Source organism: Microcaecilia unicolor, unplaced genomic scaffold (assembly GCF_901765095.1).
Source record: "Microcaecilia unicolor unplaced genomic scaffold, aMicUni1.1, whole genome shotgun sequence".
NCBI classification, from domain to species: Eukaryota; Metazoa; Chordata; class Amphibia; order Gymnophiona; family Siphonopidae; genus Microcaecilia; species Microcaecilia unicolor.
Window position 1 is genome coordinate 211,563 of NW_021963077.1, and position 13,318 is coordinate 224,880.

Genomic DNA, 13,318 nt, shown 5'->3' on the forward strand with positions numbered 1-13,318 from the left:
TATTAGCATTCCTCTAGACCAGTTCAGATGAGTGGGAAGTACCAGAAAGTAAGCTTAATGAGGAAGGGGCCACTAAGTCCACGGACAAAACTCACTGTCCAAAACTAGCATCTTGTCTTGCCTGGATATCCAGACAATGTTGTTACAGAAAGGAATGTAATGAGGCTTGATAGCTGACCTACAGAAGTCCAGAGGCGGTAACAGGCCACACTCTACCCAGGTGGCTGCCCATCCCCTTAGTAGAGTGCACCATAAGCACTGCCAGAACTTGACACCCACTGAAGAAATATGCTGAGGCAATAGCTTCCCTTCAACCATCTCGCACTGGAAGCTTTAGACACCGCTTCCCCATTTTGTTGGCCTCCAAAGAGAACAATAAGCCTATCCGAACTATGAAAACCTTCTGCTCTCCTGAGTTACTCTTGAAGGATTCAACGGATCTCCAGATGATGGAGAGACTTCTGCTCCACATCACCTTAGCCATCTCCCCAAACTGGTAACACCACCGCTTGGCTCACCTGGAAAGGAGATATCACTTTAGGCATGAAGGAAGGAACTGTCTGGATGACTACCTTTTCCCTGTGAAATACCAGGAACAGTTCCCTGCACAACAGGGCTTGCGACTCAGAAATTCACCTTGCCGAGCAGATCACCACTAGGAAAATCATCTTCAACATCACATCCTTCAAGTTCACCACTGAGATTGGATCTAAGGGCAACCCAATCAGGGCTAACAAGATGTGGTTTAAATCCCAAGGAGAAACTACCATATGCCTTGGTGGCCTAATAAGTTTAGCCCTCAACTCAGAAAACAAACATCTGGATTCAGAGCCAGCAGTTAGAGCAGGACCCCAATAGCAAGCTAAGGCCATGATCTGCATCTTAAGGGAGGATATGGCTAAACCTTTATCCAAACCTTCCTGCAAAAAATTCAAAATATCCAGAACTGTTACCCACAAGGGCACCTTCTGCTTAACCCAGTACCATGCTTCAAAGATTCTCTAGACATGAACATATGCCAAGGAAGTGGACCTCTTTCTAGTGCTAAGCATGGAGGAGATGGATTTTGCTTCTTCATAGGCCCTTACCACAACAAGCTGTCCAATACCAGAAGCTGAACTGGAGCCCCCATTGCCAGGTGAATCAGATCTCTCAGTCTCCAAGGGCAATCGGGGCCCACCAGTACCACTGGGTCTCCATGCTTTTCTATCCACTGAATTGTTCTGCACAGCAAAGGCCAAGGCAGAAACACATACAGGAATATGGTCCTTGGCCAAGGCATCTATTCCTTCCACCTGGCTGTCCTTCCTGTGACTGAAGAACTCGAGAGCTTTGCATTCCACGCTGCTACCATTAGATCTAGCACCAGAGCACTACTATGGCAAAGGCTTCCTGATTGAGGCTTCGCTCACTGGGATCCAAGAGACTGCGACTCAGAAAATCCACCTGTACATTTTCCATGCTGGTCACATGTGCTGCCATCAGCTACACACACACACACACACACACACACACACACACACACACACACACACACACACAAGAAGATTGCAAATCTGCAAAAAGACTTATTTTCAAGCAAGGATCACCATCAAAGCTCCTCCATCACTCCAACCAGCAGCAGAAAGAATTAATCTGAGCCTCAATCAAAGTGAGTTAGTATTAATCTAGCATAATTAATCATTCTACCTTGCTAACAATATTTATCTCGTGGCACATTTTCCTTGTGTAAAATCCCTAAACTGCCTTCTAAAATGATTCCATTACCTGTATTATAAATAAAACTATTTGTACCTGAGAATAACACTCTAGCCCTTATGTTCTGAGCACATTTCCTTAAACATTATACAGCTCAGGTTAATGCAATTCCCAAAACACATACATATCCTTACCACATTATTAGTGAAAGGGAAAGGGGAAATGGGACTTGATATACTGCCTTTCTGAGGTTTTTGCAACTACATTCAAAGCGGTTTACATATATTCAGGTACTTATTTTATACTAGGGGCAATGGAGGGTTGGTGGGAAGGGATCAGAAGGAATGCCATTAAGACTCCTCTAAGAAGTAATGTGGGTCTGAGTCCCATGAACAGTCCCAATCAGACTCATCATACTCACAGCGGGCTGTGCGAGTGTGTCCGCCTTGGCTGAGTGGAACTATGTTCACGCCCTGATGAATGCCGAGGTACAGCCCTACTGTCCGGGAAAGCTTCCTCCCCCGACATCGAGAGTGGTACCATATGCATCGATGTTGACACTCTTTGAGGTGCCAGCATCAAAGTTATCTGCACAGACAAGGAACGAGCCTCAGGGAGAAACTGGGGCACAAGCATACTACCCATATCTCTTACCATTTCTCTTTATCCTGAATACTGTGTCTAACACCTACTTCCTTTCTTTCTTATCGCTTGTGCTCCCTCCTATTTGGTCTCCCATCCCTTCACTTCACATTCTCCTCTCCCTGATGTCTTCCTCTTTCTTTCCACTCACCTCTTACCCTCCCCACTACCTTTTTTATTTTATTTTAATTGAGATTTTCAAAAAGGTATATAAACTCAAGCGGTTCAATATCAAATATACCAGAAAACAGGTATATAAATCCCCTAGGCTGCTACAAAAGTTTGCCCCATAGAAAACATTTCAAATTCTGAAGTTACTACATAAATTAAACGATGTAGAAAAACTCGCCCAAGCAGATCCTTACATATAAAAGAACAAAAACATCCAATCTTCTTCAAGATACCTGTTTGGACGTACCAGCCCACAAAAGATAACAAAGTCTTTTAAAACTTGTCTTGACACCCATGCTTTAGGGCTATAAGATAACTCATGTAGTAGGCCTGCCACAAGTTAGGCTTAACCTAAAGAGAGCAACATGCTCGTTCTCCAAAGTTTTGCTATCTCCCTTCTAAGGATAGCCAAACAGAGCAGTAATACCTGAGACAGGTTTAAAGGACATTCTTGAAGGGAGACAATGGAGCAGAAAATCTTTGGATCTAATGGTAAGTGTACATGGAGAATCTCTGAGAAAGTTCGACACCACTCAGCCCACAAGGCTAAATGAGAGGACAAGTCCACCATATGTGAATATATGAGCCCACTCCACCATGAGCTCTCCAACAAAACTTTGAATATTTTGAAGACATATGATGTAGCTTTGTGGACCTTCTTTTCCCCTCCTGTTGCCATACTCTCCCATCCTGACCCCCATCCCCACCAGTGGTGTACTCATAGCAGAGGAGGAAGGATCCCCAGGTGCTAGCCTGAGTGGAACCGTTGGAGCTGGAAGATCAAAAATAAAAGCAAGGGGCCTATGTGATGTGTTCTGTGTTGGCAGGGTGCATAAATATAAAGATTGGTCCCACGTGCTGGAGATCCATGGTACGCCACTGAATCTCACACTCTCATTTCTGCCCCATTGTTCTTTCCTTCTTGTGCCCCAAACTTCTCTCATCTTTTAACCACCCCGTCGTCTTCCTCTCTTCTACTCCTTTTACCCAATTTCCTCTCTCTTTCCATCCTGCCCCTCCCCATCCCCCTGACCCTCTTGCCACTTTGAAATCCCCCCCCTCCAAACCAGTCCTGCCTCTACTTTTCCCCTCGCTTCTCTCCCCTACTCCTCATCATTCCAAGACCCAACACCACACTCACGTCTGTGTCCCACTGCACCAATTTCTTCTCTCTTTATGCTCTTGCTTGCTAAAACTCCCTTCTCTCTGCTTCTCAGCAGTGATAATGCCTCAGGATCCTTCTCCTCCAACCATGTGATGATAATGATGAAGATAACTTGATTCAAGAAGACAGACTATAACACTAAAGCATAGAGGGACTCCAATAGACAGAGTCAGCAGTGCAGTCACAGGACCAAGGAAGGGAGCTGCAGTGGGCTCAGTGCTAGATAAGAGATGCTGGGGCAGGAAAAAAAAACACAGAACTGTGATGGTCCGTGCAGGGCTCCCAGCTCATTTCCTTAATCAGTGTACAGCACTGTGTATGTCTTGTAGCGCTATTGAAATGATAAGTGGTAGAGGCAAGATGGCGTCCAGAGAGGTTGCGAGTTTGTGAGCTCCAGACCTCCAGCAAACTTTTTTTTGAGGAAGCAACCCTTAAACCCCAGATATATAATGGGGAAGAGGGAAGGGAAGATTGGGATACAGACCTCCTCTAAGCCTGAAAATCCCCCTCCCCGACAACCGACGCTGGAAGAATTTGGAGTCCAGAAGCAGAAGACTGCGTTGGCTGGGTCCGATGGTAGTCAGCTGGATCAAAGAATAGAAGCTGCTTCGCTGAGTCCGCCCATGCTCTCAGCTCCTCCGAGACCCGGATGCAGTTCGTTGGCAGCAGTGTTGCAGCAAGAGACGCTGACCAAGGAGTCAAGCCTTCAAGCAGCAAGAGGAGGTCCTGCTGCCACATCAACCCCAGAAATGCCATCAAAGGGAAATGTGAAGGTAGATAACCTCACTTCTCTTTCTAAGCTGGGAACTGCACCGTTGGAAACTGGGGTATTTAAAAAGCCAGCAGTGATAACAATGGAAAGCCTGTGGGATGCTATTCAAGGTATGAACACAACCCTTATTCAAGTAACAAAATCTATTAAAGAAGATTTCTCTGAATTAAAACAATCTCAGGAGCTCTTGTCTGGCAGAGTTCAAGTAAATGAAAATAAAATAGATCAATTAAGTGGAGATATTAAGACTGCACAAGGCTTAACAGGATCAGTGATTAAGGACAGGGATATTCTGGTTAGGAAACTGGAATATCTTGATAACCAAGGGAAGAGGAACAATTTAAGATTTCTAAACTTTCCAAAAGCACCTTTAATTCCTGCAATTGATATGTTAAAGAAGTATTTTGGAGAAGTTTTATTGGTTCCGACAGAAGGTTTTCCACCTATCGTGAGAGCTCAGTATATAACTGGGATTAAAACTCGGGCCTTGGAACCTCAACCTGAACTTAATTCTTGGAAAGCTCATTAGAAGTGGTAACACAGAGAACAACTCTCCTAGTATCATTTGCATTTGAACCAGACAGGAACAATATTTTTCGATTATATTTCAGACATATGAATGCTACGTTCTTTGGTGAAAGGATTCAAATAGTTCCTGATTTAAACAAAGACACACAAAAAAGAAGACAAGAGTTCATGGCTTTAAAACCTAGAATACTCGCCTTAGGTGGTACATATTTGTTAAAATATCCTTGCAGGTGTCTTGTATCCATTAATAATGTAAATTATATATTTCTTGATCCAAAGAAAATGTAGGAATACATAATATCTAAAGAAAAGGATGGTGTTCCTACCTAAATCTTCACTCAGGACCCTATGCTGTTAATACCGCTAGCGAGTATATTGTGCTCCCCTCTCTGATATTATATTCTTTTTTCTTTCTTTTTAATTAAAAAATTTCCTATATTTTGCCTCCAAAAGTGTGGTCAATGTAGAAGATAAAATTTTTCTTTAATTTTAGTAATTTAAATATCATTTATTGTAATATTCTTAATTTCTTACATTTGTATGAATATGAATGTAATACTGAAAATGCATAAATAAAAGTATAAGAAAAAATAAAAAATAAATAAGTGGTAGTAGTAATCAGCAATGCAGCATCACAGAGCAGGCATCAGAAAAGGTGGGAAATAGCTCCCCCTCACCTGCACACAACACTCAAGGATGCATCATGGGCAGGCATAAAAGCAAATACCCACAGAAGGTGATCTCTCCACAGGAGAACAAAGACAAGCAAACAAACAAACAGTGGATCCAAAACAAAGTCCTCTCACAATGAGTATCTTCCTGAACAAGGGCTTTATTCAAATCTGCACAAATGACCCGTGACGTGTTTCGGCCGTAAAGGCCTGCATCAGGGGTCTAGTATTATCTGATGAAAAGAAAGCCTTGTTGGTCAGATGAAAAAAGGCACATAAACTGCTAACAGAGATATCACACCAGCAATTACAGAACTACCAACGAGGCATAAAAGCTGCAGCTGAGACTCATGTGTAGGCTAGGGGAGCTATTTCACACCTGATGCCTGCTCTCCAGTTCAAACAAAGTGTTTCAGTCTCTTAAATAATGAGGGGAAACGTCAGGCAGTATTGTAACAGCAGGGCTGGGGATTCACTAAATCCCCTGAAGGCCCCAACTGCATGATATACAGTTCTCACCACATTCTGCTTCTCTGGTATGTAATGATCTTTCCAGTATCAGGCAGTCAATATTATATCCCATGACATTTCAATTTCCTCTGTAGTATCTCATGAGGCATTTTGTCAAATGCATTCTGAAAATCTATATACCTTATATCTGTGGTTCCCAAACCTGGTACTAAAGGCACTCCAGCCAGTCAGGTTTTCAGGATATCCACAATGAATATTCATGAGAAAGATTTGCATGCACTGCCTCCACTGCATGCAAATCTCTCTGATGGAATACTCATTGTGGATACCCTGAAAATATGACTGGCTGGGGTGCCTCCAGGACCAGGTTTGAGAATCAATGCCCTAGATCAACTAGCTCACTTTTATCCACACGTTTATTCATGTCTTCAAAAAATGTAGCAGCTTAGTGAGAATATCTCTCTTGGCCAAATGCATGTTGACTTTGTCCCATTAAACCATATCTATCTATATGTTCAGCAGTATTGTTCTTTAGAATATTTACCATTTTGGCCTACAAGGACAGTAAGAAATTAGTATGACCAAGTTCTGTACATAACTCTAAACTGGGGATATTTAAAATAAGTCTCTAATGAATGATAATATTATAATAATTTAAGAGACTATAATTAATATAAACAAATATTTTTTTGAAAACATTTTTTGACGCTCAGAACTGTGCAGCTATCACTTTCTAATCATCACACCTTCTACTGTCTCAATCCACGAGTTCCAATTTATGACCAAACTGTGCTTCTTCTAGAATATCTTCACAACTAAATACAGTTTATCAAAAACTTCATTTATCACAACATTCACCTCAAAAAGTGAAAAAAATATAAATCTGTACTTAGCTTCGAGTTGCATTCTGGTGATTTCACAGGAGACATGTGAACAGTCCACCACTACCAGATGAAACATCAAAAATTTGAAGTGAAGTGGTCATGTGCTCAAAAAACTTAGGGCCCTGTTTACTAAGGTGCACTAGCGTTTTTAGCTCGCGCTAACGCTAGAGACACCTATCGGAATATATGGGTATATCTAGCGTTAGTGTGTAATTTTTAGCGTGCCTACAGCGCGGTTTAGTAAACAGAGCCTTTAGTCCAACATTAAAAATTCATACCCAAAGCTAGAGTAATCCAACTTTGATCCTCAATCTTCAATAGTTCTCACAACTTTTCTCAAATCTCTTCTTGAATCTCAACATGGTGCCATGTTTCTCAATTAATGTGTCTTCAGAAGATTCAATAAACATATTAAGTGAGCATATGAAAAATAGTTTGACTGCTGTAAATCTGCTGCATTTATACATTTTCCATATTAGTATATAATATCCAGCACTTAAACAATTCTATAGTTACCAATCTTTCTTCAAAGGTGCTGCAAATCAAACGAATGGAGACAATAGAATGGGAATCCAAAATGGCTCCACTCAATCCCTTGTCAAAGGATGAAAAATACCAACACACAAGCTTTCATATAAACAAGTCCTAAAACGTCAGCTTTAGGTTATCCATCAAACCAGCTCTGCAATCCTGACTTTTTAGTTTAGTTTGTCCAATATAAAGTAGCTGGCAAGGACATAGAATTGCATAAATGACCTGGTGAGAATTACAGTCAATCTTTGTCCGCGATAAGAATAATTTCCCTGTCTTTGGATTAATAAAAGTCTGAGTGGTTAAAGAATATCGATAATATACTCAGTGGCTACAAGATGAGTGACCACCAGACAGACCACTTGTAATACATGGTGAGATGTTACTCATTATAATTTCTCCCAAATTCTTACCATGAGTATATGCAAAAATAGGGTAAATTTTCATAATTCGGCAATAATTATAAAATAGGCCAATATTTACATATTATGTCACTAATTTGTTGAGTTTGCCTAGAATATGGGAGACGTTCCATGTCATTGAGATCTTTTACTATTTTTGGAGTTCATAAAAAAGATACTGCCTGAGTATTATATGCTCTCTTAAATGCCTTTTCAGTGACTTGGTTAGGATAATCCCTTCGTTTAAAATTCATATAACTAGAATTCTTATGCTGGCTGCAGAGCTTTTTTTAGTCTCAAAAACTGACCCTGAAGGATACTATCTTTCAATTTTCTTGAATGTAAACTTTTATAATGGAGTATTATATTGTATCGCAATCTGTAGGTTTCCTGTATATTGATGTCACAAACATGATTTCTACATACTGGATATGGACGTCTAAAAAATCAGCTTCTTGATTTCCTATTTGAGATATAAACATTATATTTTTATCACATCCATTTAAATAATCTAAAAATGCCCTGTGTCCCATTCACTTGACCAGATGAAAAAAATATCACTAAATCGTCTGCACAACAGAACCAGTGAAAAATATTGAGAAGTACAGTGGGGGAAATAAGTATTTGATCCCTTGCTGATTTTGTAAGTTTGCCCACTGACAAAGACATGAGCAGCCCATAATTGAAGGGTAGGTTATTGGTAACAGTGAGAGATAGCACATCACAAATTAAATCCGGAAAATCACATTGTGGAAAGTATATGAATTTATTTGCATTCTGCAGAGGGAAATAAGTATTTAATCCCTCTGGCAAACAAGACCTAATACTTGGTGGCAAAACCCTTGTTGGCAAGCACAGCGGTCAGACGTCTTCTGTAGTTGATGATGAGGTTTGCACACATGTCAGGAGGAATTTTGGTCCACTCCTCTTTGCAGATCATCTCTAAATCATTAAGAGTTCTGGGCTGTCGCTTGGCAACTCGCAGCTTCAGCTCCCTCCATAAGTTTTCAATGGGATTAAGGTCTGGTGACTGGCTAGGCCACTCCATGGCCCTAATGTGCTTCTTCCTGAGCCACTCCTTTGTTGCCTTGGCTGTATGTTTTGGGTCATTGTCGTGCTGGAAGACCCAGCCACGACCCATTTTTAAGGCCCTGGCGGAGGGAAGGAGGTTGTCACTCAGAATTGTACGGTACATGGCCCCATTCATTCTCCCATTGATGCGGTGAAGTAGTCCTGTGCCCTTAGCAGAGAAACACCCCCAAAACATAACATTTCCACCTCCATGCTTGACAGTGGGGACGGTGTTCTTTGGGTCATAGGCAGCATTTCTCTTCCTCCAAACACGGCGAGTTGAGTTCATGCCAAAGAGCTCAATTTTTGTCTCATCTGACCACAGCACCTTCTCCCAATCACTCTCGGCATCATCCAGGTGTTCACTGGCAAACTTCAGACGGGCCGTCACATGTGCCTTCCGGAGCGGGGGGACCTTGCGGGCACTGCAGGATTGCAATCCGTTATGTCGTAATGTGTTACCAATGGTTTTCGTGGTGACAGTGGTCCCAGCTGCCTTGAGATCATTGACAAGTTCCCCCCTTGTAGGCTGATTTCTAACCTTCCTCATGATCAAGGATACCCCACGAGGTGAGATTTTGCGTGGAGCCCCAGATCTTTGTCGATTGACAGTCATTTTGTACTTCTTCCATTTTCTTACTATGGCACCAACAGTTGTCTCCTTCTCACCCAGCGTCTTACTGATGGTTTTGTAGCCCATTCCAGCCTTGTGCAGGTGTATGATCTTGTCCCTGACATCCTTAGACAGCTCCTTGCTCTTGGCCATTTTGTAGAGGTTAGAGTCTGACTGATTCACTGAGTCTGTGGACAGGTGTCTTTCATACAGGTGACCATTGCCGACAGCTGTCTGTCATGCAGGTAACGAGTTGATTTGGAGCATCTACCTGGTCTGTAGGGGCCAGATCTCTTACTGGTTGGTGGGGGATCAAATACTTATTTCCCTCTGCAGAATGCAAATAAATTCATATACTTTCCACAATGTGATTTTCCGGATTTAATTTGTGATGTGCTATCTCTCACTGTTACCAATAACCTACCCTTCAATTATGGGCTGCTCATGTCTTTGTCAGTGGGCAAACTTACAAAATCAGCAAGGGATCAAATACTTATTTCCCCCACTGTATATACATATTTTTCCTCCAAAGTCACCATATATAAGCATATAATCATAGGGGCCACTGTCGTTCTCATAACTATCTCTTAGTTTGCAAATAACAATTATCTTCAAACATGAAATCATTTTCACATATAAAAAATGTTTGCCTGAGGAAACGATATTGATAAAGACGTCAGATATTGCTTAATGTTATGTGGGATATTGGTGTATAATGCCTTCACATTTAAGGTGACCAAAACAATAGACTGAAATTCCTCAGTGGCACACTGTTCTAATAATTGAATTACATGGGATGAATCCCCGCCATAAGAGGGGATCTTGAAAACCTGAAATTGTAGATAAAAATCCAGATATTGTGATAGTGGTTCAAATAAAGATCCAATAAGCGTACCTTGGGGGTGGGGTATCAAACTTTTGTGGATTTTAGGAATAAAATAAAGGAATAACAGGGTAAGATCTATATAGCTATTTAAATTCCTTACTAGAAATAATACCCTGTTCACTAGCCTTACGTAATATAGAATAAACCTGTTGTTGATATGCTGTAGGATAATTAAACACTAATATTATGGTTTATCTGTTGTTTCAAACCCTCCATTATATATTTAGCTCTATCCTATACCACCACACCCCTTCCTTTGTCAGCCCTTAATATCGCTATTGTTTTATCATGCTTCAACTGCTGAAGTGCTTCACATTGTCTAGTAAGATTATGATACAATAACATACTTTGCTCTTCCATTTTTTTAAACATCCCTTAATACCATTTGTTGAAAAGTATCAATAACAGGATGAACCAGACCTGAGGATATAAAGTAGAGGGCAAACAATATTTGGCCACAAATGAGTCATCAGTGTTTTCAAAAGCTGATTTCATTACTCCCATTACGGGAAACCCCCCCCCCCCCCAAAACACCTCTGCAACCGCAGTTTTCTAAAGAATTTCTGCAAAAAGACTGGAGTGGAAAGAGAGTCATATTGATGGTAGGTACAAATGGTAATCCCAATGTTAATAATGACACTTGTTCAACAGAAAGTTGTTTAGAAGACAAATTAAATACTGCTACCAGCGCTGACGACTGAGACAAAGTGGGCACTGAGGTTGCCTGCATAACAACCGGGGTCACTGGAGGTTAAAAAAAAAAAAAAAAAGAAGGTGTTGCAGCTGCTATTTTTCTTGGATTTGCAGCCTCCTCGTTAACTGTATCTAAAGTTTGATGAGATAACATTTCATCACATGATAAGTCACTGGATGAATTTATAAATGCAAATGCTACTTTCTTAATAGTACTTCAATTTCAACATGATCATTGGAATTTGTCCATCCAAGGATATACAAATCTTTTAGTATAATCTACTGACATTTAGCAATTTTTTTGTTGATGAATTTTGAAATAGTATATTTCCATCTGTTGTATATGATCAGCATATTGCTGCATGAATTGTACTTGATAAAGTCTTCTTTAGTTGTTTCAATCTGCAATCTAATTGAACACTTCACTTCAAATTTTTGATATTTCATCTGGTAGTGGACTGTTTTTTTTTTTGTTGTTACATTTGTACCCTGCGCTTTCCCACTCATGGCAGGCTCAATGCGGCTTACATGGGGCAATGGAGGGTTATGTGACTTGCCCAGAGTCACAAGGAGCTGCCTGTGCCTGAAGTGGGAATTGAACTCAGGTCCTCAGTTCTCCAGGACCAAAGTCCACCACCCTAACCACTAGTTTGCATGTCTCCTATGAAATCAGCGCAATATAACTCAAAGCTAAGAACAGTTTATATTTTGTCACTCAGTATTTTAAGGTGAATGTTGTAATGAATGATGTTGTTGATAAACTGTATTTAATTGTGAAGATATTCTAAAAGAAACACAGCTTGGTCATAAATTGGAACTCATTGTGGGTCGATATAATAGGAGGTACAATGATTGGAAAGTGATAGCTTGTCCACCATTGGTTATGCTTCACTGTTCTGAGTACCAAAACCTTTTTTTAATGTTTTATCTATATTTATTATAGTCTCACAAGTTCTGTACATGCCTCAGTCTTTATACTTACCTTAAAGCATGCTAACAATAACTGGAAACAGTAAGGCATAACAGCCTTATTAGTACAAGGCAAAAGCTTCTGATCGAAACCTAGAATAAACATGCTGCATTTTAGTTAATGTACTTACACACATGTGTTTTACACAGCCCCACTTACCAAATATTTTACAAGTTAGACAAAGTAGTGAGAACCCAATTATTACACTTAATTTAGTTGAAAATTAATTATACATTAGTGGTGAAGGTTACGATAAGTACTGAAAAGCTAAAACAATGTATATGGCAGTTAAACAAAGGGCAAGATTTACCAAAGTATGTTACTGTGTTAGAATGCACTAATGCATGTTATAAGTAAATAGGTCACACTGCAAAAAAATAGGAAATATGGCAAATAATACACTGTAATCTAGTAGCACCTTTTAGTAAATCTAGCCTTAAGTGGATTACCTATAACAGGCACTCTCCATGAACAATGGGATCATCCGCTACCAAACTGAGGCTCTGATAGCTTACCGTGCTTGGAACGTCCGATTTTGACTGGTTCAAATCCAGTTTAGCGTGCACTTTATTCAGCGAGAAATGCACAAAGGGGTCCTGAATGGTTTCATACTGTTTGCATTAGCAGCCAAAGAGATTACAACTAGCTGATTAGTACTTAAATGCATAGGAGCAAACTTTTCAAAATGATTGGGGGTGCTGAATTTTTTTTTTTTTATAGGTGATGCATTCCCCCTCCCCTCTCCCCCTCCCTCTCTGTCCCCTGTCCCCCCCCCACCTCCCTCCGAGTTCCAGGCCCCCCTCCCTCCCAGTTCCAGGGTCCCTCCTTCCAAATTTTAAAAGTCATCTTACCTTGACGGGGTTAGGGCGGCAGCAGCGGTAAAAGCATGCAGGCTCGGCTCGGTGCTTAGTTCCGTTTTCCCTTCTCTCTCTCTCAGCTCTGGTCCCTCATTTCCTGTTTCCGCATGGGCAGGGCCAGAGCTGAGAGAGAGAGAAGGGAAAATGGAACTAAGCACCGAGCCGAGCCTGCATGCTTTTTACTGCTGCTGCCTACCTAACCCCGACGAGGTAAAATAGATGATTTTTAAAATTCGGAGGGAGGGGGCCTGGAACTTGGAGGAGATAGGGAGGGAACAAACTTCCGGTGGGTGA

At 41.0% G+C, this 13,318-nt stretch overlaps 1 protein-coding gene across 1 annotated transcript in view; it reads right to left on the reverse strand.

Moving 5' to 3' along the window:
• The window catches only part of LOC115458897 (integrator complex subunit 10-like), a 60,193-nt gene that overhangs the window by 34,443 nt on the left and 12,432 nt on the right, over positions 1 to 13,318 (reverse strand). The window contains exon 3 of the mRNA XM_030188742.1: positions 12,180 to 12,259. Coding sequence (XP_030044602.1) covers positions 12,180 to 12,259 — 80 coding nt within the window. The remainder of the gene's footprint in view (positions 1 to 12,179; positions 12,260 to 13,318) is intronic.